Source organism: Bufo gargarizans, chromosome 4 (assembly GCF_014858855.1).
Source record: "Bufo gargarizans isolate SCDJY-AF-19 chromosome 4, ASM1485885v1, whole genome shotgun sequence".
Taxonomy (NCBI): domain Eukaryota; kingdom Metazoa; phylum Chordata; class Amphibia; order Anura; family Bufonidae; genus Bufo; species Bufo gargarizans.
The window spans coordinates 508501920-508526258 of record NC_058083.1 but is presented as its reverse complement, the minus strand read 5'-3'; the positions used below and the strand labels follow the sequence as shown (position 1 = coordinate 508526258).

General features: G+C 46.0%; 1 protein-coding gene across 1 annotated transcript in view; it reads left to right on the top strand.

The window, feature by feature from the left end:
- Nucleotides 1-24339, top strand: part of USH2A (usherin) — a 426892-nt gene that overhangs the window by 13878 nt on the left and 388675 nt on the right. Inside the window, exon 4 of the mRNA XM_044291289.1 lies at nt 6593-6772. Within this exon, the coding sequence (XP_044147224.1) occupies nt 6593-6772 (180 nt within the window). The remainder of the gene's footprint in view (nt 1-6592; nt 6773-24339) is intronic.

Below are 24339 nucleotides of genomic sequence, written 5' to 3'. Positions count from 1 at the left end.
TTTTCTAGGAACAGTGCCTTGGCCCCCACCAATCTGATAGTGATGACCTATCCTTAGGAAATGTTATTCCTGGAAAAACTCTCTTTAAGGGGGAGTGGTGCTGATTGGCCAGGGTACGAAAAGATGTCTCCCCAAAGACCTTATATCAGTCTTATCAATTTAGTAGACTTTGATATAACCAATAATTTTCACGAAACCTGAAGATCTCATTGTGAATCTCTTTGCATCCTCAACACATGAAATATGCACAATAGAACATAATGTAATTCATTTAAATTCTCAGATAAAACTTAGTGGGTTACGGAAAGAGTTAAACTATACCGCCTGCTTACCATTCACAATAGGATGTATGTTATTGCCATAAATCAGTGGCAGCTGCGCTTCTATTATTCTCGCAGGTCAGCCAGTCCAATTAAAATCAATACGAGTGCAAGTGACACAATCAATCTAGATATTTGATTATGGATTTCCGCCTTTAAGTCTGCTTTGGCTACCTTTCTGAGAACTTCCCCAGAGAGCCCAAAATCTCTGTTGGCATCCATGAATGATGAACACCAATTGGAAAGTGAGATAATCTTCATTTACATAATGCCTGTGTGCTCAGTAACGGGGCATGGCAGCAAGACTCTCTAAGATGAAACTGTCTCAAGCGTGTTATATCTTCTGAAAAAATAGATGTATTGCTAAAAACGGCATTCGTCGAAAAGCCCTGGCATGGAAAATTTCAACTGGATTTGTGTGCCATGCTAGTTTAACCCATTCACATTCTAAACAGCACAACCGAGGAACATACCAGACATAATGGTGTCTGCATTGTAGAAAACAAATTGTATGTATTGTGTAAAGCCGGTGATAGGAGGACCAGGCACTCTAATGAATATAGAAGAGAGGGGGCAAAATGGGCCCCTAATGATGGTGCAAAGTTTAGCCACCCATGACAAAAGGGTCTGGTACTTGTTACCTCCTACACATTCTTCCCAAAGGATTTGGACCCATTCCTCACCCCCTTGTTAGCCATCGATGCCCCTGTAGAGCAAAAGTCTTTCTCACTACTCCAAATGGCAAAGGGGATGGAACTAACTAGACCTGTCTCCAAGGGCCTCATCTGCCCCTATCTGCCCCTCTGGTACAAGGGCCTCATCTGCCCCTATGGTACATACGTCCTTGGTTAGTACAGTTAGGGCTCATGCACATGACCGTTGTTGGCCGGTGCCCGTATTGTGGCAAACAGCGGGTCCTCAATAAACAGGCACCGGCCATTTGTGTACCACATCATGGATGTGGACCTATTCTTACTTGAATACATGCACTACTTTTTTACGGTGCGGACAGTCGGATGCAGACTGCTGACTACATTCAAGTGAATGGGTCCGATTCCTATGGTGGTGGGCACACGGTCGGTGCCCATGCATTGCGGACGACAGTTTGCAGTCCATAGCATGGGCCTAGCCAGCACATTTTTATGTGCATGAGCCCTTACACGGGCACAGCTATGAAAACATTTGCAAACAATATGTCAGGCCCTTGCATACACATAGGCATCCCCTGGGAAATACATTTTGTGAGCACCTACTCCCATTTTTTTTTGTAGGAAGGAAGATTAGAAAATAACCTATTGTTTAAATCACATTTTTATGTTAAACATACTTTTTTTTGAATATTAAAAAATGTATATAATCCTGTAGTTTTCACACTGGCCACTAGGTCTAATGGGTCAGAATTTCCTTTTCTGCACAGGTAACTTTTCAGCAGTCATCTCATTATCATCACAGGAAAAATTACAAGGGCAGGTATTACCTATATATAAATAACACAGGATCCACCATTCACAATAGGTGATATCACAGCCTATCTGCTCCCTCCTGACCTCAGCATAGGTCATAGAGCATGCCAAGACTGTGGAGGTGGTTCCGCTTCCGCACTTTCCAAGGGGTGTTGCAGTGAAAAGGCACACCGTGGTGAGGGTAGTCTCCTGCTCGATGAAAGGTGGAGTAGTAGTGGTGCTTGGAGTTGTGATGAAGTGAAGGGTGGTGGACACAATAAAGCAGAAAGCAGTGTATGGGAACAAGTAAGTAACCAAGTAACTGTCTCTTTGCTGAAAACTCTGCAGTTTGCATATATACATCTACTTTTAGAAGTAGGCACATTTCTTATCAACAGACTGAGATGCTTCCTGGCTGAAGTAACAGTAACAAGTGAGTTAATTGTATGCACCACATCCAAATAGCCTTTCTGTGCTTAATCTTGGTTCTCTCCAATCCAGCCCAAAAGGTACTTCTATGAGGCCCACTGCGGGGCGTAGACATTTAACAGACTTGTAATTTGTCTCTCTCCCTTGTGTGACTAAGGAGAACCTTCCTTAGACCTTTACACCTAGCCAAAATGCTATGTAATTCATAAGCCAAAATGCATGCATTAGCTCCACAGGCAGTCAGCCTTATCTTTCCCATACATCTGCTTAACCTTTAATAAAAATCTTTCAGTAGACTCAATGGGGATGGGTTTTTGGAATATCTCTTAGGACCCAAGCTTTCGTCTGAAGTTCCCCACAGGACTTAAGTTCCTGCAAGCTGTTGCGCTGATGTACACTCAGACTCTTTCCAAATACTGACTCACAAAAAGGAGCTAAGCCAAGGTGGGCTGAGCTAAACCGAGGGGGGCTGAGCCCACCCCTGCCTAGATATTTTTGCTAATAAAGACATTAACATTTTCCCTTTAGCCAGGTGTTGCATAACACAGCAAACAGACAATTGGAACTCTTATCATACATTAGAAAACATATACTGTATCAGACTCTATTATCAGTAATGACAGTAGCACAATTCTTATCTTTAGGACTGCCCTGGAAAAATAATAAAAATATAATCACCAAAAAATTCCTCACAGGAAGTTTGAATAGGAAATAACTTTCGCCAACCAGAACCAGTTTATTTTATTTTTATTAACAAATGTTCCACAAATTGTCCTTTATTGGGGGGCAGATAGTGTTTAAAAACACAGTGTTATCGGAAGAAATAACGATGTCTAGTTCTCACCAAATGTTCCCAAAATTATGCCTTAATGGGAGCAGGTGCTTGCCCGTGTTAATATACACACAGTAGTATCAGAAATAGTTGTTTGTTCTGAACAAGCATCCAAAAATTATGCTTTAATGGGAGAACCTACCTGCCCATGTTGATACACACACAAGTGTTAATTGTCAGAAGAAACAATGGCTTGTTATGAACAAGCCTGGAAAAATGCATGCTTATTTTTGGGTGCAGTAGCAGTACAGTTTAGTTAATTGTCAAAAAAAATAGTGTCTTGTTATAAACAAGCCTGGTAAAATTCTCCCTCATTTTTGGAACCAGCTGCAGTACGCAAGGAAATGGCAAGGAAATGTTAGTTAACTTTTTCAATGAAATGGAATGGCTTTTGTCATGAGATAACACTGTGATATGTGTTATCAGAGTTAATTTTAGGTTGGCTACATCTGTATGCCATCATGGGCTCCTTGTCTCCCCTCCTGATTCACTATGCATGGGTTCTCCTGCCTCTCAATGAACATCATTCCTCATGGCAGTCCAACTGCTGAAGCTTCTGATGCAAGTTATGCAACTAGAAGACTATCTTGAGTATCTTCCACATGTTTTTTTTTTTGCCTCTTCTTAGAAAAAAGGAAGGCCCCCACTAGAAGGGGGCAGTGAAGATAAAGATTATGTAACTGAAAGGCTTCTCTGAAACCAAAAGGTGAAGGAGGAGCAGGAGGAATGGTGTGACCACTGTTTCCAAGGCATGGTGTCAGATTCAGAGGTGACATCAACATCATCCTAGTGTGACTGAGAGTGAGTCATCCAGTTCACAATCTCTTTGTCTTCAATAATAATGTGGTGCCTATTGTAAGTTAAGAAGGACTGTGGCCTGCTGCTACTACTACTACTACTACTACTACTGGCAGCACGGCTGGCATTTCTACTACTAAAGCGACCCACATTTTGACTCTTGGATGACAATGTGCAGGTCTTTCATTTCCCACTCTTCTGTTTAAGATACATTTAATTATGAAACCTAGAAAGGAAATGTCCCAGGTTTGGTACACAGATTATTAAACTATTCTAGTAAATTTGCAAGCATTTTTCATTAATCTAAATACAAAGGTGCAATTAAACATCCTTCACCTTCTACAAACACACTGCATACTGGTAATGACAATTTACAATGGTAATACAATGGAATGAAACTGGTATATGCTGCTGTACAGAACTCTGGTGAGACCTCACTTGGAGTATTGTGCTCAGTACTGGAGACCATATCTCCAGAAGGATATTGATACTTTGGAGAGAGTTCAGAGAAGAGCTACTAAACTGGTACATGGATTGCAGGATAAAACTTACCAGGAAAGGTTAAAGGACCTTAATATGTATAGCTTGGAAGAAAGAAGAGACAGAGGGGATATGATAGAAACTTTTAAATACATAAAGGGAATCAACTCGGTAAAGGAGGAGAGCATATTTAAAAGAAGAAAAACTACCACAAGAGGACACAGTTTTAAATTAGAGGGGCAAAGGTTTAAAAGTAATATAAGGAAGTATTACTTTACTGAGAGAGTAGTGGATGCATGGAATAGCCTTCCTGCAGAAGTGGCAGCTGCAAATACAGTGAAGGAGTTTAAGCATGCATGGGATAGGCATAAGGCCATCCTTCATATAAGATAGGGCCGGGGCTATTCATAGGATTCAGATATATTGGGCAGACTAGATGGGCCAAATGGTTCTTATCTGCCGACACATTGTATGTTTCTATGTATATCAATGCAGTACAATGTATTCTCTAAAACCTTACATTATCTTGAGACAATACAGTACGTGGAATGAAACTGGTATATTAATGTAGTTGTTACAGTTCAACGTGTTCACTAAAACTGCAGTATCTTGACGTATGTACTACAGTGCATGGAATAAAACTAGTATATTAATGCAGTTATTATAGTACAACACTAAAACGGAATGGTACAGTATCTTGACACAATACAATGCATGGAATGAAACTGCAATATTAATGTTATTACATTACAACACATTTACTAAAACTGCACTGTATTTTTAAGCAATACTTTGCATTAAATTAAACTGGTATATTAATTCAGTTATTGCAGTACAATGGGTTCACAATTTGTTTGCATACTTACCAATGTTTCAGTTGGTAAAATCGGGGTATCTAAGCCCATCTAAAGGCAGGAAACACACACATATGGGTGGGATTTATATTCGCTATTATTCGGGACAGTTGGCAACTATGCATTTGGATCTGAATGTATGTTATTGATGCTGGTGCTGGAGGTTTTGGCAAGTGCATAAAGACTTTTGAACTGTAGAAACTTGATTTTTTTTTTTTTTTTACAAAAAAGGCTGCCTGGCTTTTCATTTACAGAAAAAATAAGGTTGTTGCAGTATTTTGTTGATTGCAGTACAAAATGAACTTCTCAATTGCTAGCAGAGGTATGACACACCGAACTTTCTTTCCCTCCCTATGCTCTCCCTGATAAAACCCTGATCTACCTAATTAAATATGTCCATATACTGTCCCTATACTCTCCCTACCACTCCTAGATAACTGTCTTGTGTCTGTGTCTTACTTTTTGGCACAGCCAAGACACATGCTTTCAGTTCGCAAGCTGTGCACAGAATGCCTAGAGGCTGAAGGGTCTTCCAGGATTCTGCCACTGATCAGCTCACAGCCTGTTGGTCAGCCTCAGAGCCATACAGGGCTATCCCCTTCCCTCCCAGAGTCATGTGATCCTCCATCTTCACCCTCCCTGTCGTTTTCCCAATTTTTACAGTAAATTTGCAAGGATGCCGTTTTGTGCTATTCGTCCGAAGAGGATCACCATTTAGAATCAATTTGCTCATCTCTAATCTATACAGAACATGTACACATCCTCATATACAATACATGTGATCAGAAAGGTTTAATAAGATATTTGTACCTCATCCCATAAGAAATAGAATCAAGTGACTGGCTCCAAATAGGGTTGTCTTCTCCTGGACCTTTGGTTCCTGTCACATTAGAGGTCTATTATGGTATCTGAGACTAGGCCTATTAGAGGATCCTCTGGTATTCTCTAGGTCCAATCCAACCACTACTGGGTCTGATGGAAACTAGTAGCGCAATGGAGGCCCAATGATTTCAATCGGCATGAAAATTGTGGTTACCACACCCAGTGGCGTACATACGGAAGTAAGGGCCCCATAACAAGAATCATACCAGACCCCCCACACAGGACAGAACGGTTTCCGCCTAAACCCTTTTCAATGACCCTTGGGCCATTTTTCCACTGCCTTATTTGCTAAAAGTTGTTCATTTAGAGGGTAGAGTCCTGACCAAATTTTCAAGTTTCCACCTCCAGTAGAAGAGGAGATGATCCCAACTATGACTGGGTCCCCACTTGCCCCGGGCCCCATAGCAGTCGCCTGGTCTGCCGCTATGGTAGTTACGCCCCTGCCCATACCATTAACTAGCCAAAAATGTGAGTTGTCAAGAGCTGATATTTATTGTTACATTTTTGCCATTTTTATTCTGGTTTTCCATAACCTTCTTATGCTTTTTGTAACAGGTGATGATATCCACAGTATTACTAATTGCAGCCGGATGCTGTATCAGAGTCAAGAGACTGATGAATGGGTCTTGGTCGATGGTTTGGTTCCTTTCTCTACTTACACAGTCAGTGTAAATGCATCTAATAGCCGAGGTCATGTGACTAGTACCCCCGCCATAATCACAATGCCTGCAGGAGGTAGGTACAACACGGCCAATGCATGGGATTTTTGTTTAATATAAAACACAATATGGACACTCATATTGTCTTAATGGCCTGTACATGATCTATAGAGCACAGTAGGTGTTACAATACATAGAACATTCTAGAGCATTCTAGTGGCTGATAAATAATGACTTAGTGGCCTGTACATGATTTATAGAGCAGTGTAATGTTTTATATGAAATGCATAGAGCATTCTAGAGCATTATACTGGCTGTTAAATAATGTGTTAATTGCCTGTACATGATATATAGGGCATTGTAATGATGTCTGTACAATACATAGAGCATTCTAGAGCATTCCAGTGACTGATAAATAATGACTTAGTGGCCTGTACATAATATATAGAGCAGTGTAGTGTTTTATATGAAATACAGAGAGAATTCCAGAGCATTCTCCTGGCTGGTAAATGTGTTAATGGCCTGTACTGTACATGATATATAGGGCATTGTAATGATGTCTGTACAATACATAGAGCATTCTAGAGCATTCTACTGGCTGATAAATAATGACTTAGTGGCCTGTACATAATATATAGAGCAGTGTAGTGTTTTATATGAAATACAGAGAGAATTCCAGAGCATTCTTCTGGCTGGTAAATGTGTTAATGGCCTGTACTGTACATGATATATAGAGCATTGCAACGATCTCTGTACAATACAGAGAGCATTCTATAGCATTCTAGTGACTGATAAATAATGACTTAGTAGCCTGTACATGATATATCGGGCAGCGTAATGTTTCATATGAAATACAGAGAGCATTCTAGAGCATTCTACTGGCTTATAAATAATGTGTTAATGGCCTGTACATGATGTGTAGTGCATTTTAATGATGTTTGTACAATATAGAGAGCATTCTAGAGCATTCCAGTGACAGATAAATAATACACGAATGACCTGTATATGATATATAGAGCATTGTACATGATTTATATCCTGTACAGAGAGCATTCTAGTGGACAGCAGCCAATCAACAAGCGGTTAACTGTCTGACCTTAGAAGCCATCACAGCCATGCCTACTAATGGCATGGCTGTGATTGGCCAGAGCAGCATGTGACCCGGGCTCTATATAAGCTGGAGTCACGTAGCGCTGCACGTCACTCTGCTGTTACAAGTGTAGGGAGAGGATGCTGCTGGACTTGTGATTTCAGGGAGAGAATCTAACTCAGCGATCTACAGACAAATAGCTGTGTGGGTGCAGAGCACAATCGTTTTACCCTGCCCTGAGGCCATTGACCCCCCCCAAAAAAACACTTTTATAATTCTGTTAGTCAGGTGGGTGGCGGCGGCCATTTTATGCAAGCTCAGTGCACCAGCACTGCATCTGAGCTTTTGGGACATTGCAAATCACAATTTTTTGGGCAAACTACAACATCTGGATTAAAGGTAGAAATACACCCATCATTTTCTGGGGTTTTAAAAACACACTTTTTTGCCAAAAAACTGTATTTTCCAAATCTGCAAGTGGTAAATTCAAGTTTAATATATACAGCTTTCATATTCTGTTACCAAAAAAACACTTTTTTGGCAATCTACATCTTGATTAGTCAGTGTGCAATTTAAGGTAGAAATACACCCATCATTTTCTGGGGTTTGAAAAACACACTTTTTTTTTACAAAAAACACTATTTTCAGGCCTTGCAGCATCAGCAAGTGTGAAATTACAGGCTTATATACTGCTGTCAAATTCAGTTGTTAAACAAACACTCGTTTGGGCACAAAAATTTAGTTGGCAGCCTTTGATGCAGATGTCATTGTGAGATACACCCTTAATACATTTGGGTTACATTCTGAGATTTTAAATACCGCCATTTGGTGCACCAATATTGAATTCAGGCCTACACTGGTTCATGCCATGTGAGATACACCCTCTACATACAGGGGTTTGATTCAGGGATTTGAAATACAGCCATTTAAAAATACAGCCATTTTGTGCAAAGAAATATTTAATTTAGGCCTACACTGGTTCAGACCGTGTGAGATACCTCCTCTACATACAGGGATTTGATTCAGGGATTTGAAATACAGCCATTTTGTGCAAAGAAATATTTAATTTAGGCCTACACTGGTTCAGGCCCTGTGAGATACCCCCTCTACATACAGGGGTTTGAATCAGGCATTTGAAATACAGCCATTTGAAATACAGCCATTTTGGGCAAAGAAATATTTACTTCAGGCCTCCACTGGTTCAGACCGTGTGAGATACCCTCTCTACATACAGGGGTTTGAATCAGGGATTTGAAATACAGTCATTTTGGGCAAATAAATATTTACTTCAGGCCTACACTGGTTCAGACGGTGTGAGATACCCCCTCTACATACAGGGGTTTGAATCAGGCATTTGAAATACAGCCATTTGAAATACAGCCATTTTGTGCAAAGATATATTTACTTCAAGCCTACACTGGTTCAGGCCCTGTGAGTTACTCCCTCTACATACAGGGGTTTTAATCAGGGATTTGAAATACAGCCATTTGAAATACAGCCATTTTGTGCAAAGAAATATTTACGTCAGGCCTACACTGGTTCAGACCGTGTGAGATACCCTCTCTACATACAAGGTTTGAATCAGGCATTTGAAATACAGCCATTTGAAATACAGCCATTTTCTGGCAAATAAATATTTACTTCTTGCCTACACTGGTTCAGGCTCTGTGAGATACTCCCTCTACATACAGGTGTTTGATTCAGGGATTTGAAATACAGCCATTTGAAATACAGCCATTTTGGGCAAAGAAATATTTACTTCAGGCCTACACTGGTTCAAACCGTGTGAGATACACCCTTTACATACTGTCGTTCTATTCTACTATTAATTAAACACCCATTTAGGGCAAGATCCTAAATTCAAAAAATATAAGGAGAGCATCAAATAGGGACGTTGCCCAGGTCGTGGTGCTGCTGGTGGAGCTCCTGTTGCAGGGAGAGGACGTGGTTGATCTGTGCCAGCTACACGCACAAGTGAAACCCCTTCCTCAGGTGCGAGTAGGCGACAAAACCTGCAGCGGTATTTGGTCAGGCCTAATGCTGCTCTACGAATGGTGAGGCCTGAACAAATACAGGCGATAGCAGATTGGGTTGCTGACAGTGGATCCAGTTCCTTCACATTGTCTCCCACCCAGTCTCCTGCTGAAAGACCACAGTTGGCACCTGCAGCCAATGTCCATCAGTCTTTCACCTCACCCCCTTGCAAATCAGCCAAGCAGTCTGAGCCCCAAGTCATGCAGCAGTCTCTTCTGCTTTTTAATGACTCTGTTAGCAGGGTTTCTTAGTGCCATCCACCTAGCCCTGCCCCAGAAGTGGAAGAGATTGAGTGCACCGATGCCCAACCACTTATCTTTCAAGATGAGTACATGGGAGGACCATCGCAACATGTCTCGGATGATGACGAAACACAGGTGCCAACTGCTGGGGCTTTCAAAAGTGTGCAGACCGACAAGGAAGGCAGGGGTGAAGACTGGGTGGAAGATGATGTGGAGGACGATGAGGTCCTCAACCCCACATGGAATCAAGATCATGCAATTGACGTATGTAGTTCGGAGGAAGAGGCGGTGGTCGCACAGAGTCACCAGCACAGAAGAAGAGGGAGCAGGGTGCAAAAGCGGAGCGGCCGTCCTCTAGACAGTATGCCTCCTACTGCCCACCGCAGCAAGGGACCGAGCACACCAAAGCCAGCTCCAAGGAGTTCCCTGGCGTGGCAGTTCTTCAGACAATGTGCTGATGACAAGACACGAGTGGTTTGCACGCTGTGCAATCAGAGCCTGAAGCGAGGCAAAAACGTTCTCAACCTGAGCACAACCTGAATGACCAGGCATTTAAGTGCAAAGCACGAGCTGCAGTGGAGTAGACACCTCAAAAACCAAGAAAGGTCTCTGGCTCCTCCTGTTTCCTCTTCTGCTGCAGTCGCGGCCTCTTCATCCACCTCTGGAGTGACAGTGCCACCTGCCACCCCGCAAACAGAGGATCTGCCAGCAACACCAACACCTGGGTCACCAAGCATCTCCACAATGTCCCACAGAAGCGTTCAGCTCTCCATATCCCAAACGCTGGAGAGGAAGAGAAAGTACCCCCCTACCCACCCGCGATCCCTAGCCCTGAATGCCAGCATTTAAAAATTACTGACCTTTGAAATGCTGTCATTCCCTCTGGTGGAGACGGATAGTTTTAAAGGCCTTATGGCAGTGGCTGTCCCACAGTACGTCGTGCCCAGCCGCCACTACTTTTCAAGGCGAGTCATCCCTTCTTTTCACAACCAAGTAGGGGACAAAATCAGGTGTGCACTGCGCAATGCCATCTGTGGCAAGGTGTACCTGACTACGGATACGTGGACCGGTAAGTACGGTCAGGGACGTTATATCTCCATAACAGCACACTGGGTAAATGCAGTGGCGGCTGGGCCTGAGGCGGATAGCAGTTTGGCGCATGTCCTTCCACCACCGAGGATTGCAGGGCGCTTCAGTTTGCCTCCTGTTGGTTCCTCCTCCTACTCTGCTTCCTCATCCTTTACCCGCTCCTCATCCGGTCAGCGTAACACCTTCACTACCAACTTCAGCACAGCCAGGGGTAAACGACAGCAGGCAGTTTTAAAACTTATCTGTTTGGGGGACAAACCCCACACCACGCCGGAGCTGTGGACAGGCCTTGAACAACAGACCGATGAGTGGTTTGTGCCAGTCAGCCTCAATCCCAGCCTGGGGGTGTGCAATAATGGGCGAAATCTCGTAGCAGCTCTGGGACTAGCCGGTTTGACGCACATCCCTTGCCTGGCGCATGTGCTGAATTTGGTGGTGCAGAGATTCCTTAAAAATTACCCCGATATGTCAGAGCTGCTGCATAAAGTGCGGGCCGTCTGTGCGCGCTTTCGGCGTTCTCACCTGCTGCTGCTCGCCTGTCAGCGCTGCAGCGTAACTTCGGCCTTCCCGCTCACCGCCTCATATGCGACGTGCCCACAAGGTGTATCTCCACCTTGCACATGCTAGCCAGACTGTGCGAGCAGCAGCAGGCCATAGTGGAGTTTCAGCTGCAGCACGCATGGATGAGTCGCTCGGCGGAACAGCACCACTTCACCACCAATGACTGGGCCTCCATGTGAGACCTGTGTTCCTTGTTGCACTGTTTTGAGTACTCCACCAACATGGCCAGTGCCGATAACGCCGTTCTCAGCGTTACTATCCCACTTCTATGCCTCCTTGAAAAAAACGCTCCTGGCGATGATGGAAGAGGATGTGGCACAGGAGGAGGAGGAGGGATCAGTTCGTAGGGTTTCTGGCTAGTCATTCCCAAGTGGCTCCGAGGGTGGGTTCCTGCACCCACAAACCCAAGGTACACAATTGTCCAGCCAGGGCACAGTTCTGGAGGATGACGAGGTGGAGGATGAGGAGGAGGAGATGGAGGAGGAGGAACCATGTTCACAGCAGGGTGGCACCCAGACCAGCTCATGGCCATCACTGGTGCGTGGATGGGGGGATACAGAGGACACAGACGATACACCTCCCACAGAGGACAGCTTTTCGTTACCTCTGGGCAGCCTGGCACACATGAGCGATTATATGCTGCAGTGTCTCCGCAACGACCGCCGAGTTGCCCACATTCTAACTTGTGCTGATTACTGGGTGGCCACGCTTCTGGATCCCCATTACAAGGACAACGTACCGTCCGTAATTCCGTCACTGGAGCGTGATCGTAAGATGCGCGAGTACAAGTGCACGCTGGTAGACTCACTGCTGGTGGCATTCCCACCTGACAGCGGGGGCACAGTGGAAGCACAAGGTGAAGGCAGAGGACAAGGAAGAGGTCGCCAACGCAGCTGGGGCACCACCAGCACCTCAGAAGGCAGGGTTAGCATGGCCGACATGTGGAAAAGCTTTATCAGCATGCCACAACAACCAGCACCACCAGCTGATATAGAACGTCTTAGCAGGAGGCAGCATTTCACCAACATGGTGGAGCAGTATGTGTGCACACGCCTACACGTACTGAATGATGGGTCTGCCCCCTTCAACTTCTGGGTCTCCAAATTGGGCACATGGCCTGAGCTTGCCCTTTACGCCTTGGAGGTGCTGGCCTGCCCTGCAGCCAGTGTACTGTCTGTACGTGTGTTTAGCATGGCAGGGGGCGTCATCACAGACAAGCGCAGCCGTCTGTCCGCAGCCAATGTGGACAAGCTCACGTTCATTAAAATGAACCAGGCATGGATCCCTCAGGACTTGTCCGTACCTTGTGCAGAATAGACATGTATACCGGCACTAAGCAGCCATTGTTATACTGCAGTGCAATTTCTCATGTTTTTATTTTGGATATTTCACACTCTTTTGGAGTGTATCTTAATTTTACAAAATTAAATTAAAACCAAAAACCTGTGTTGGCTATCTCGTCCTCCTCCACCGCTGCTTCCACCTACTCCGCTAAAAATTTTAATTTTTTGTACGTGTTTTATTTTCTATCATTTCACTACTTTGTCATTTACATTTTCGGGTGAAATTCACAAATTTTGGGGTGTATAGTACCACTGCTATACCTAGTAGGCCGGTTAACAAAAAAAATAAAAAAATTGTCAGTTACATTTTTAGTTTAAATTCAACAATTTTTGGGTGTGAACTACCACTGCTATACCTAGTAGACAGGTTAAAATATAAAACAATTTGTCTGTTACATTTTATGGTGAAATTCACCAATTTTGGGGTGTGATGTACCGTACCACTGCAATACCTAGTAGGCCGTTTAAAAAAATAAAAAAATTGTCAGTTACATTTTCGGGTGAAATTAACCAATTTTTGGGTATATAGTACCACTGCTATACCTAGTAGACCGGTAACAAAATAAATAAAAAAAATTGGCAGTTACATTTTCTGGTGAAATTGAGCAATTTTTTGGTGTGATGTACCACTGCTATACCTATTAGACCGGTAAAAAAAAAAAAAAACATTTGTCAGTTACATTTTATGGTCAAATTCACCAATTTTGTGGTGTAATATACCCCTCCTCTAACTAGTTGACAGCTTAATAAATTTCAATAATTTTTATTTTACATTTTTGGGTGACAATAAACAATTGTTTTCTGTCATAGACCCCTGCTCTACCAAGTAGACAGGTTAATAAATTTCTGTAATTTTTCTGTTACATTCTTGGGTTGACATTATACAATTTTAGACGTGAATAAACCCCTGCTCTGCATAGGTGACAGGGAATAAAATTTCTGAAATGCTTCTTTAATTGATGCGCGCCACCTCCTTTGATTCAATGCTTAAACTTAAACAAGTTGTACCACATTTAAGCTTCAATACTTTGTCCCACATTTCCGCTATACTCTTTTGGCCAACATTTGCGCCTCAATAGCTTTTCCCACAATTCCGCTTGACTCTTTTGGCCCACATTTGGGCTTCTGTAATTTGTCCCACATTTGCGCCTCAATAGCTTTTCCCACATTTCTTCTCGATCCCAATTTTTTAAAATAAATTTATCTCCTTTAAATTTGGTTTCTTTTTCTCAGGCTCCCTCTCCGGCCTGGAACCCTGATTCCCCGCCACCCGTAATCACCATGGTAGGCGCAAAAAAGAACATCGAAAGTTGATAGAGCAGATGTAAAATTGGATCGTGAACATCAGGAGGACGTGCGACATGGTGGGGCAGTAAGTATGCACACGCCTACACGAACTAACTGACAGGGGTCAGCCCCTGCAACTTCTGGGTCTCCAAATTGGGCACATGGCCTGAGCTTGCCCTTTACGCCTTGGAGGTGCTGGCCTGCCCTGCAGCCGGTGTATTGTCTGAACGTGTGTTTAGCACGACTGGAGGGTTATATTTCCCAATGTTTTGGGGTGTACCCTAATTTGAAAAAAATGTAAATAAATTTTAAACCAAAAAGCAGTGTAGGCTACCTCCTCCTCCTCCACTGCCACTTCCACCGCCCCCTCAACCTCCTAATCCATATGGACCTCGTCCTCCTAGATCAAGATTATTATTTTTTATTTTTACGTATTTTATGTTATTTAAAGTCATTTCCCTATCCACATTTGTTTGCAGAGCACTTGCCATGCTCTTAACCACATTTTGACGACATTTGCAGCCCTTTAGCCCTTCCCAGGACATTTTTACAGCCATTCTAGTGCTCAAAAGTTCAGGTCCCTATTGACTTCAATGGGGTTCGGGTTTGGGATCAAGTTCGGGTCCCGAACTCAAACTTTTTTCCGAAGTTCGGCCGAACCCGTCGAACCCGAACATCCAGGTGTCTGCTCAACTCTACTTATAACGGCTCTGATGTTCTCCTCTCTGTTGTGCTATGAGGAGAACAGCAAAATATGATGATTTCCAGGAGCCAGCTATGGCACACGCCCTCCCAAACCAGGTCAAACTTGGTCAAAACAAACCAGGGAGATTAGATATAGTGGTCTGATAGAGCATGGCTGCATTGCAGTGCTCACACCACTGACTTAATAGGATGTAAGATTACTTCAGTCAGCTGCCCAACCAACCCAACTACCCTCTCCACCCAAGAAACACTCAAAAGCCAACGTCTTGGTATAAATGGCTGTAGCAGCCCGTTTATTAGACAAATAAATAACTTCTTCAACTTTTCTTTTAGTGATCACAATCATAAACACATAAACACATAAATCAAATTAAAATAAATTCTAACACATTGAGAAAGGATCCTAGAAGGCAACCCAAGCAAGCTGCGCTCTTCACTCCACATCTCCACTTGATTTCCACCTTACCCTTGGCCGCAGTCACCGACCCAAAGGTACCAAATCCTCCAAATTATATCTCCATCCACCCCTGTAGGCATTTTAGCCCAAACAGGAGCCCCAGCCATCAGCCTCCCGAACCTCATGAGATGCACGCTCCAACGTGTCATGCACCTCTTAAACATTGTATTGCCTTCCAGGACCCTCTATTAACCGGCCACAGACGAACACATGTGACACCTCACCTGTGGACGTCCCGCCACACTCTCAAAGCTGTCTCAAGACCATCCTGCAGCCCAGAAGCCCACAAATCCATACCCACATCATTAAGGTGCACACCATCAGCCTTCAAGAATTGAGACGAAGCAGCCTCCAACTCCCGATGTCGCACCACAAATCCACCCTGGCGCCGAACGAAACGACCCACCTCTTTATTGAGCTTCGCCCGCGCCTTATTAATCCGTTCCACAGACCTCGCAAACCGCCACGACCTTCTAGCAACCACTTCGGACCAAACCACCAACAAATCCGGAAACTCTCCCAACAACCGCAACAGATCCAACTTGATGTCCCGTATCACATCCCGTGAGTGACGAACACCTAAGTCATTTCCCCCGACATGCAAAACTAAAATATCGGGAGGCCTATCCAACAACGCGAAGGCATGGAATTCAGGCAACACCCGACCCCACAACATCCCCCTTACACCAATCCACCGCACTTGCAACTCCTCCGGCCGAAAACCCAACTGCCTTCCATTTCTCCGCACATCAGCTCTCAATGCTCCCCAGTGGACGTACGAATGGCCTAGAATCCACGCCAAGCACGAAGAGGACCCTAAAAAACAAAACACACACAATGAGCCTCGCCCCCCAACATGCAATCACAAACCACACTTTCCACTACATCATATGAGGGCGAATATATCCCCTAAAGCAATCTGATTCCCACCGGCCAATCCGCTTAATAACCACGTCACTTAGACCCCACCTAGCCGCCTCCGTCGCCGCTCCTATCCTGAACGAATGAGAAGCAAATTCCTTGGCCGGATGGCCAGCAGCCGTCAGACACCGCCTGAATATCGCCACGAACTGAAAACGGGACAACGCCATGCCATTCAGGTGCACCAAAAAGGAACCCGCTACACCCGGTCGTAATGCCAAAAACTCCGCCACACACCGCACAGGGCACAGCACGGACCCAACCAATGGGCGCAACACCACGCAAACCCCTCTTCCGATCTGATCAGTTTTCGACCTTCGCAAAACACAACGCACACCTCCATCATCCAAACAAGCGTCATCCCACAACAGTCCACCTCCACGCACGCCACTACTCGCCACCAGCTCAGAAACTCTAAAGGCCCCGAAGAAAGCCAGAGAAAAAGCGGCCCGAAACAAACACACCTCATACGAAGACTCACAAACCGTACCCACCTGCTCCCACAACTGCTGCAACACCGAAAAAGACACCGGACGTCTAGTATCCTTCCTAACAGCGCTGCGCCGATAACCCTTCAGCGCCTGCCGCACTAAGAAACTCCTAGACACATCCGCCAGACCACGCAAACGCAACCAAAAAGCAACAGCCGCCACCCTTTTGGACGCTACCGAGAAAGACGCTCCAGAGCTATAAGATAAACCCACAAAATACACCAACAACACCTGAAAATCCTCCGCAACCACGCAACCGCCAACCTGATCCACCAACCGTTCCCAATGCGACCACACAGAAGAATAAGCCGCCCACGTACTCCTACTCACGGACCGCCTAATCAGATCTGATGAGACCCCAAGGCCACGCTCCAGAGCCACTGAGGACAGGACAGACCCTCCGCGTCCGCGCTCGGCACCAAACTGCGAAAACGGTCCCACTGGAAACGAGAAAGAGAATCAGCAATGGAATTACTAACACCAGGAACATGCACTGCCACAAAACACGCATTCAATCTTAACCCTCTGAGAACCAAATGCCGAAGCAACCGCACAACAGGAGGTGAATTAGCCGACTGACTGTTGACCGCCTGCACCACACCCAAATTATCACAACAAAAGCGCACACGCTTATTTCGTAACAGCTCTCCCCACAATTCGGTTGCCAACACAATGGGGAACAATTCCAACAGTGCCAGATTACCCAACATTCCGGCCCCCCTCCACTCTTCAGGCCACGGACCCGCACACCATTGCCCTTGACAAAAAGCACCGTACCCGCACGAACCCGACGCATCCGTAAACAATTCCAGATCCGCGCTAGCCACCGGCGCCTCCATCCACATCGAACGACCATTAAACTCCACCAAAAAACGCTCCCAAACTTCTAGATCCGCACGCACCTCCGCAGACAACCGCAAGAAATGAAAAGGCACCCTCACACCCGCTGTCGCCATCGCCAAGCGCCGACAGAACACACGACCCATGGGCAAAATTCTGCAAGCAAAATTCAATTTCCCCAAAACCGACTGCACACGACGCAACTGTACTTTCTTCGCCCTACGCAGGAAAGCCACCTCACTGCGCAAATCAATCACCTTATCCTCTGGCAACCTGCACTCCATTGCCACGCTGTCAATCACAATACCCAAAACTTGACCGACGTGGCAGGCCCCTCCGTCTTCTCTGCCGCCAACGGCACACCAAAGCGAGCCGCCACCCGCTCCATTGTGCGTAGCAAAACTGAACAAACCCGCGACCCAGCCGGACCCAAAAAAAAAAAATTGGCCAGATAGTGCAACACAGAATTCCAACCTGCCTCCTGCTTCACAACCCATTCTAAAAATGAACTGAACGTCTCAAACAATGAACAAGAAATTGCGCAACCCATCGGTAAACAACAATCAACATAAAACTGCCCCTCCCATTTAAAACCAAGTAAATGAAAACTGTCCAGATGAATAGGCAACAAACAGAAAGCCGCCTCAATGTCAGTTTTCGCTAACAGCGACCCATACCCAAAACGTTGCACCCACCGCACAGCTTCATCAAATGACGTATACGACACAGAACACAACTCGTCATCAATACCATCGTTAACCGAACCCCCTGCAGGAAATGACAGATCGTGAATAAGCCGAAACTTGTTAGGCTCCTTTTTAGGCACCAACCCCAACGGAGACACCCACAAGCCCGGCAACGGACAACCTACAAACGGGCCCGCTATTCTACCAGCTAACACTTCCTTGGCAATCTTCTCAGAAACTACCGCCGGGTTAGACAATGCCGAAGCCAAGTTGCGATCCGCAACCGCAACCCCCTCCGAAACACACGGGATCCTAAAACCGTCTCTAAAACCAGCCAACAACAACTCCGCCACCCCCCTATTTGGATACTTCTCTAGAAAAGGCTCCATCTCGACCACCTTCACCGGGGTCACCCCTTTTCTGCACAGCCTCAAATCCCTTACCTTTTACCCGCTTAAAACACCGTGACAAGCTGTGTGCCCCGCCGCAACCGGAGCATTCATGCTTAAACCTGCAATCAGCCGAGTACTTACAGTACCCCTCATTAAATTGCCAACAGCACCCTTTTTTATGTCCACCACTAAATTCTGCTGCCGAGGAACCCCCGGCCGCACCCCGAAAGGGCTGGCTGCCCCCTTTAGGAGCGGACATCAGCCGCATCCATAAGCTGATGTCCTTGTGGTCCCACCTAATACTAGGCCGGACCGCCTTCCGCTGACGAAACTGCTCGTCATACCTAAGCCAAGCCACCCCCCCATATGTCCTATACGCCTCCCCAACCGCGTCCATATAGCAGAAAAGCGCCGAACAGTGTTCAGGCGCCTTCTCCCCTACCACACTCGCCAAGATAGCAAAAGCCTGCAGCCAATTCAGAAAAGTGCGCGGAATAAGCCTGTACCGCCGCTTCTCCTCCTCCTCCCTTTTGCTCTCATCCAACCGCACCCTATCCAACTGAAACTTCTCCAACGGAAGCAATGAAAATATCTCCACATACTCGTCCTTCCAAATCTTCTCTCTAACCTCCGGCTTCAAGTGCGCTCCCAACGGCCCCCTCAAAGCGCACGTACACTTCCCCTCTCGCAGCATCCCCCAACCTAACGTCTTCCCCAAGTCTTCCCTTACTACTCACGTCTGCCACCACGTCACCCACCGAAGTACTCACCGCCATAGCAGGCGCAACACCAGGCCCTATCACACTAGATTGTCCGCCACTCCCAACCTCAGGCCCAGGCGCCCACACCGCAGTAGGGGAAGCAACAGCCTCAGTACCCAAACGCGAAATAAGAGACAACATACCCGCCAGCAATTCCTGCGCCAAACTCTCTGACCCTACCTTACCTAACTGCCCCCCCCCCGCAACCCCCAACCCGCCACCACCCGGAGCCTGACACGAAGATCTCTCACCTGGCTGACCATGGGGTAACCTCCCAGTCGCCGCAGACCGCTCCGGAACATCACTTGGCGCCACAACGATCGTAGATAAAGAAGACGATGGACCGACACCTGACGCAACCACCGACCTGTCGTCCGCTCCACAGTCCTCCACGGAGAGCTCCCCTTCCTCCAACATCGAAGCAGAATGGAGACCCCTACCACCGTCCACGTGGCCGGGTCGCAAATCCAATGACGCGTCGCTCCCAAGCCCACCTGACAGCGGCCGCCATCCCACCTCCGCACTGGTCACCGCGTCCACTCCGCCACCCCTTGACCCACTGGCCCGATGGCCCATGGCCGCATCACGTCCCATTGCAGCTGTAACGCCTGCCCGCTGCACTGGGGGCGGGGCCAGACCAGAACCCCCAGCCAGCGATCCGTCACTCATCCATCTGCCTGCAATACCCAGGCCAGCCACTGGTGTCGCTGTGGCCGCCGAACGCTCTCCAGGCTGTGACATTACAGAATGCTGCCGGCCTCCAGGACCAGGCCGCAGTGCTCCCACCTCCACAGACGCCTCCACAGCCGGCAAGCCCTCACCGCAGGAGCGTGAGACCGCAGCACCCGACGTCCTCCCCTCCGATCGTCTGCCCACCGCTGATGCAGGTAAGCCGCCAGGACCATCTCTCACAACGCCGGGGACATCTTGCGCCAGACAGGCTTCCTCCCCCCGCGACCCCCCCCCCCCCCCCCGCCGGGCGAGGTGCGAACGGCGGGAACTAACCCGCCCTTCTCCCACAGGCGCCCGACGAGGTGCTGCATTATGGCCGCTACGCCTACCAGCCGCCACCGGATCGGCCCTAACCTGCCTCCCAGGGACAGCTCTCAGGGGGCTCAGCACACGCCGCCTTACCCGGGGGGTCGCCTCAGGACTCAGCCGCTCAGGTGGTACGGACCGCCGGGCCCTAACCCTCCCCACTACCGCAGCCGGAGGCGCCGCAGGCGCCGCCATAGCTGCCTGCAAACTCTGCTGTATCAACTCAGGGCCATGCCGCTCCGCCGCGGCCCTGACCGCAGCCATCAATTCTTCTAAGGCAGACATGATACCGCAGCCCCTAACTCACTGCAATGCCCCGGACACTGTTATAGATCCCACCCCCACTCCAGATAATATACAGCTCGCGAATTACAAACTCCACCTACTAATTTTAACCCTGCGGACACCTCAACCTATAATTCACCACTAACCCTTTACTGCCTGAATACTTCCCCTAAGTTAAGCTTCACTTCGCTACTGTCTGCGCCCCGCTCCGTTGCTCTACATACTGTCGGATAAGTGCCTGAAACGTTGTATTTACTTCTTCAGTGGCCATAGTAATTAGGCTACTTTCAATCATGATTATATAAATTGCTAAGTACAGGGTTTGTGTGAATATCAATTCTATGCATTAGCATCTGAACCTGTATGATACGGCCCTGCATGGTTGTTATGGTTGCGGATGCTTGGCACTTCTGATGTCCGCAAAGTCTCACAATACTTCGGGGATGCAGCTGTGGAGCGCATACCGTAAGTTCCGGTATGCGTTCCACAGCCGAGCGCGGCTCAGCAGTGCAGTTATTTGCTTTAATGGTTCACTTTCTTTCTTTACTTCATTTTATATGGGTATAATTGGTCCCTGTGTGGACCCATGTGTTCCGATGTATTCTTTTGTCAGCATTAACTGACATATATTGCCTTGGATTTCCGGGAGGAAGTACTTTCATGCTTTCCACCTTGGAACGCATGCCAATACTTTTCCTTCAGCCCCCTTCTCCCATCTGCTTTTAATAAAACAGCAATCAACAAGGTATAAATGAACACAGGAACCAATATCATGTTATCTTCTGAGGGAGCTGAAAAGTGAAACGCACTTCGGGGTGGAGGCACACTGGTCGCTATCTGAATGTTACATAATGCTATATTCGGGTTTCCTTATACTTGCTATTTATTTTTGATCTGTTGTTTTCTTTGATACTTTCATTATTTATTGTCTTGGGATTTATACCTTGTTAATTGCACTTTATATCTAAGTTAGGGTACTTTCACACTAGTGTTAAAATTTTCCGGTATTAAGTTCCGTGATGGGCTCAATACCGGAAAAAAACGCTTCCGTTTAATCCTAATGCATTCTAAATGGAAAACATTCAGTTCAGTCCCTCTTACGGTATTTGGCCAGAGAACACTTGCCGGAATGCCGGATGCGACATTAATTTTTATTGAAATGTATTATTGCCGGATCCGGTACCAAGTGTTTCTTAAAAACGGATCCGGTTTCCTAGTCTGCACATGCGCAGACCTTTAAAAATGCGAGAAAAAATAATACTTGGTCCGTTTTTCCGGATGAGACTGGAGAGACGGAGCCGGTATTTCAATGCATTTGTCAGACAGACAAATGCTATCCATTTGCATACGGAGTTCCAAATGTGAAAGTACCCTTAACTAGTTATGGTCACTTCGTTGGACGATAGACCTGTATGCCACCATTGACCTAGTCAGCCCTCTTGTTATATGCCAGGTGATAACACTAGAGCACTGTTACCTCCTTATTCATATATGTATTTGCCGGTGTTGTGACTGATTTTTTATATTTATTACTCTGATATTAAATTAATAAATATATTTTTACCCAGTATCTGGTTATATATTTTTGTGGGGGTTGTTGTACTTTGATTTGGTGTATCTGATTGTGTTTGGCCCCACACCACTCCACCAACGGTCATTGGTTGGTGGTTTATATCTTTTTGGGGGGGTACTTTCAGACATGTGACAAATGTCTGATGGAACTGCCTGCCAGAGTTCTCTGGATCCGGCATAGCCGGATAGTGCCACATGCCCATCGGACCCCGTTGACTATAATGGGATGCTGCCGCGATCCGGCCTTTAAGGTCCTGTATACACAGAGTGTGGGCCTTTACAATCATTTCCTCTAAAGGGCCCAAGGGACTTCAGTCCGACACTGGCTGCTTCTCATTATAGTCAATGGGATGTGGTGGGCACGCGGCACCGTATCCAGTGAACTGAACTGAACAAACTGCTGGATTTCTTTGATGCATGTGTGAAAGTAAGCTTACTATCTTTCAGGCATATTCACATGAGTGCTGACTCCATTTTTTTTTGGTGGCATGCATGACCCCATTGAAATGAAATCACACCGTAATATGGAGATGTAGCAGTGCTGACTTTAACAGACGTCATATTGTGTTTCACCTGCACAGCAGTTGAGTTTTTCAATGCAGCAGTGCTCCGTTACTGAGATGTAGCAGAGCTGAGTCATCAGTGTGCTAATAGATATATTATCTGTGACTCTACCTAGGACTGCATCCACATCTCCAGCACTACATTACCCTAACTAAAAGCTCTCATAAACTAGGCAGCTCTGCTACATCTACGTGCTATGGTAATATATAGTGTTGAGTGAGTCAAAGTTTACGAAGTGAAATTTTATCTAAATTTCAGGGAAAATTCGATTCGCCTCAAAGCCAAATTTCCTCATGCTTCATGGCAATAAATATTTTTTTCCTGAAATGGCAATAAAATTAAAAAAATCCTTACTTACGTAATCCGAAGAGTCTGCCACGGTCGTCTTACTTGAAGACCACTCGTGTGCGGTGACATACAAAGTCACCACAACAGCCAAAACGATGACATCATCGCGCGCTGCGATAGGTTTCACTCTGGATCTTCAAGCAAGATGGCCGCAGCGGCCTCTTCGCGATCAAATGGATGAGGCAAGTATGATATATATATATATATACTGTATGTTTATGAGCAACCCCTAAAATGCTTCAATATTGATCTCAGATGCTGCGATCAGTAATGAACGCAGCATCTGAGAGGTTCAATGACGGGGGCGGCGCAATCGCGGAAGGGGGCGGCGCAAACGAGGAAGTAATTCACCACAATTTTGGGCAATTTGGGGCAAAATTCGGCGAAGCAGCCGAATCGAATTTTTAAGAACTTCGATCATCTCTGGTCATATATAATATCATTCTTTCAAGTCCAGAGCATTTCCGCTTAGGGTACATATATAAGACAAATGTTATTTATTCACTCCTTGGACTATTAGGATTATGATGAAGTTAAACGCAGCAGAGACGTTGCACTTGTGCCAACCTTGCTTGTCGACAATTATGAACTTCCGCTGATTAGATCTACTCACCTTACAAAGTGCGTTAATAGAATTTGCAGCCATCAGCACCCAGCAGCAATTAGCTCTATAATTTGAGGGAAATATCACTTTACTGAGAGAAAAAAATCCTTATACAAAGCTTGCGTCATTCTGGAATAGTCTCCGATTTGCAACTAGCATACAGGGGGGTCATTTACTAAATATTACATGCCTGTCTTGGTGAAAACCTCATTGGAGGAAGATCAAACTCATTTATTAAGAGGTGCATAGCCTGCCCACTTTTTGTGAAATTTGCATGTTGATGGAAAAGCTAGCAAGTCGCACATTTTTTTTGCAATCCAGCCCCTGGGACAA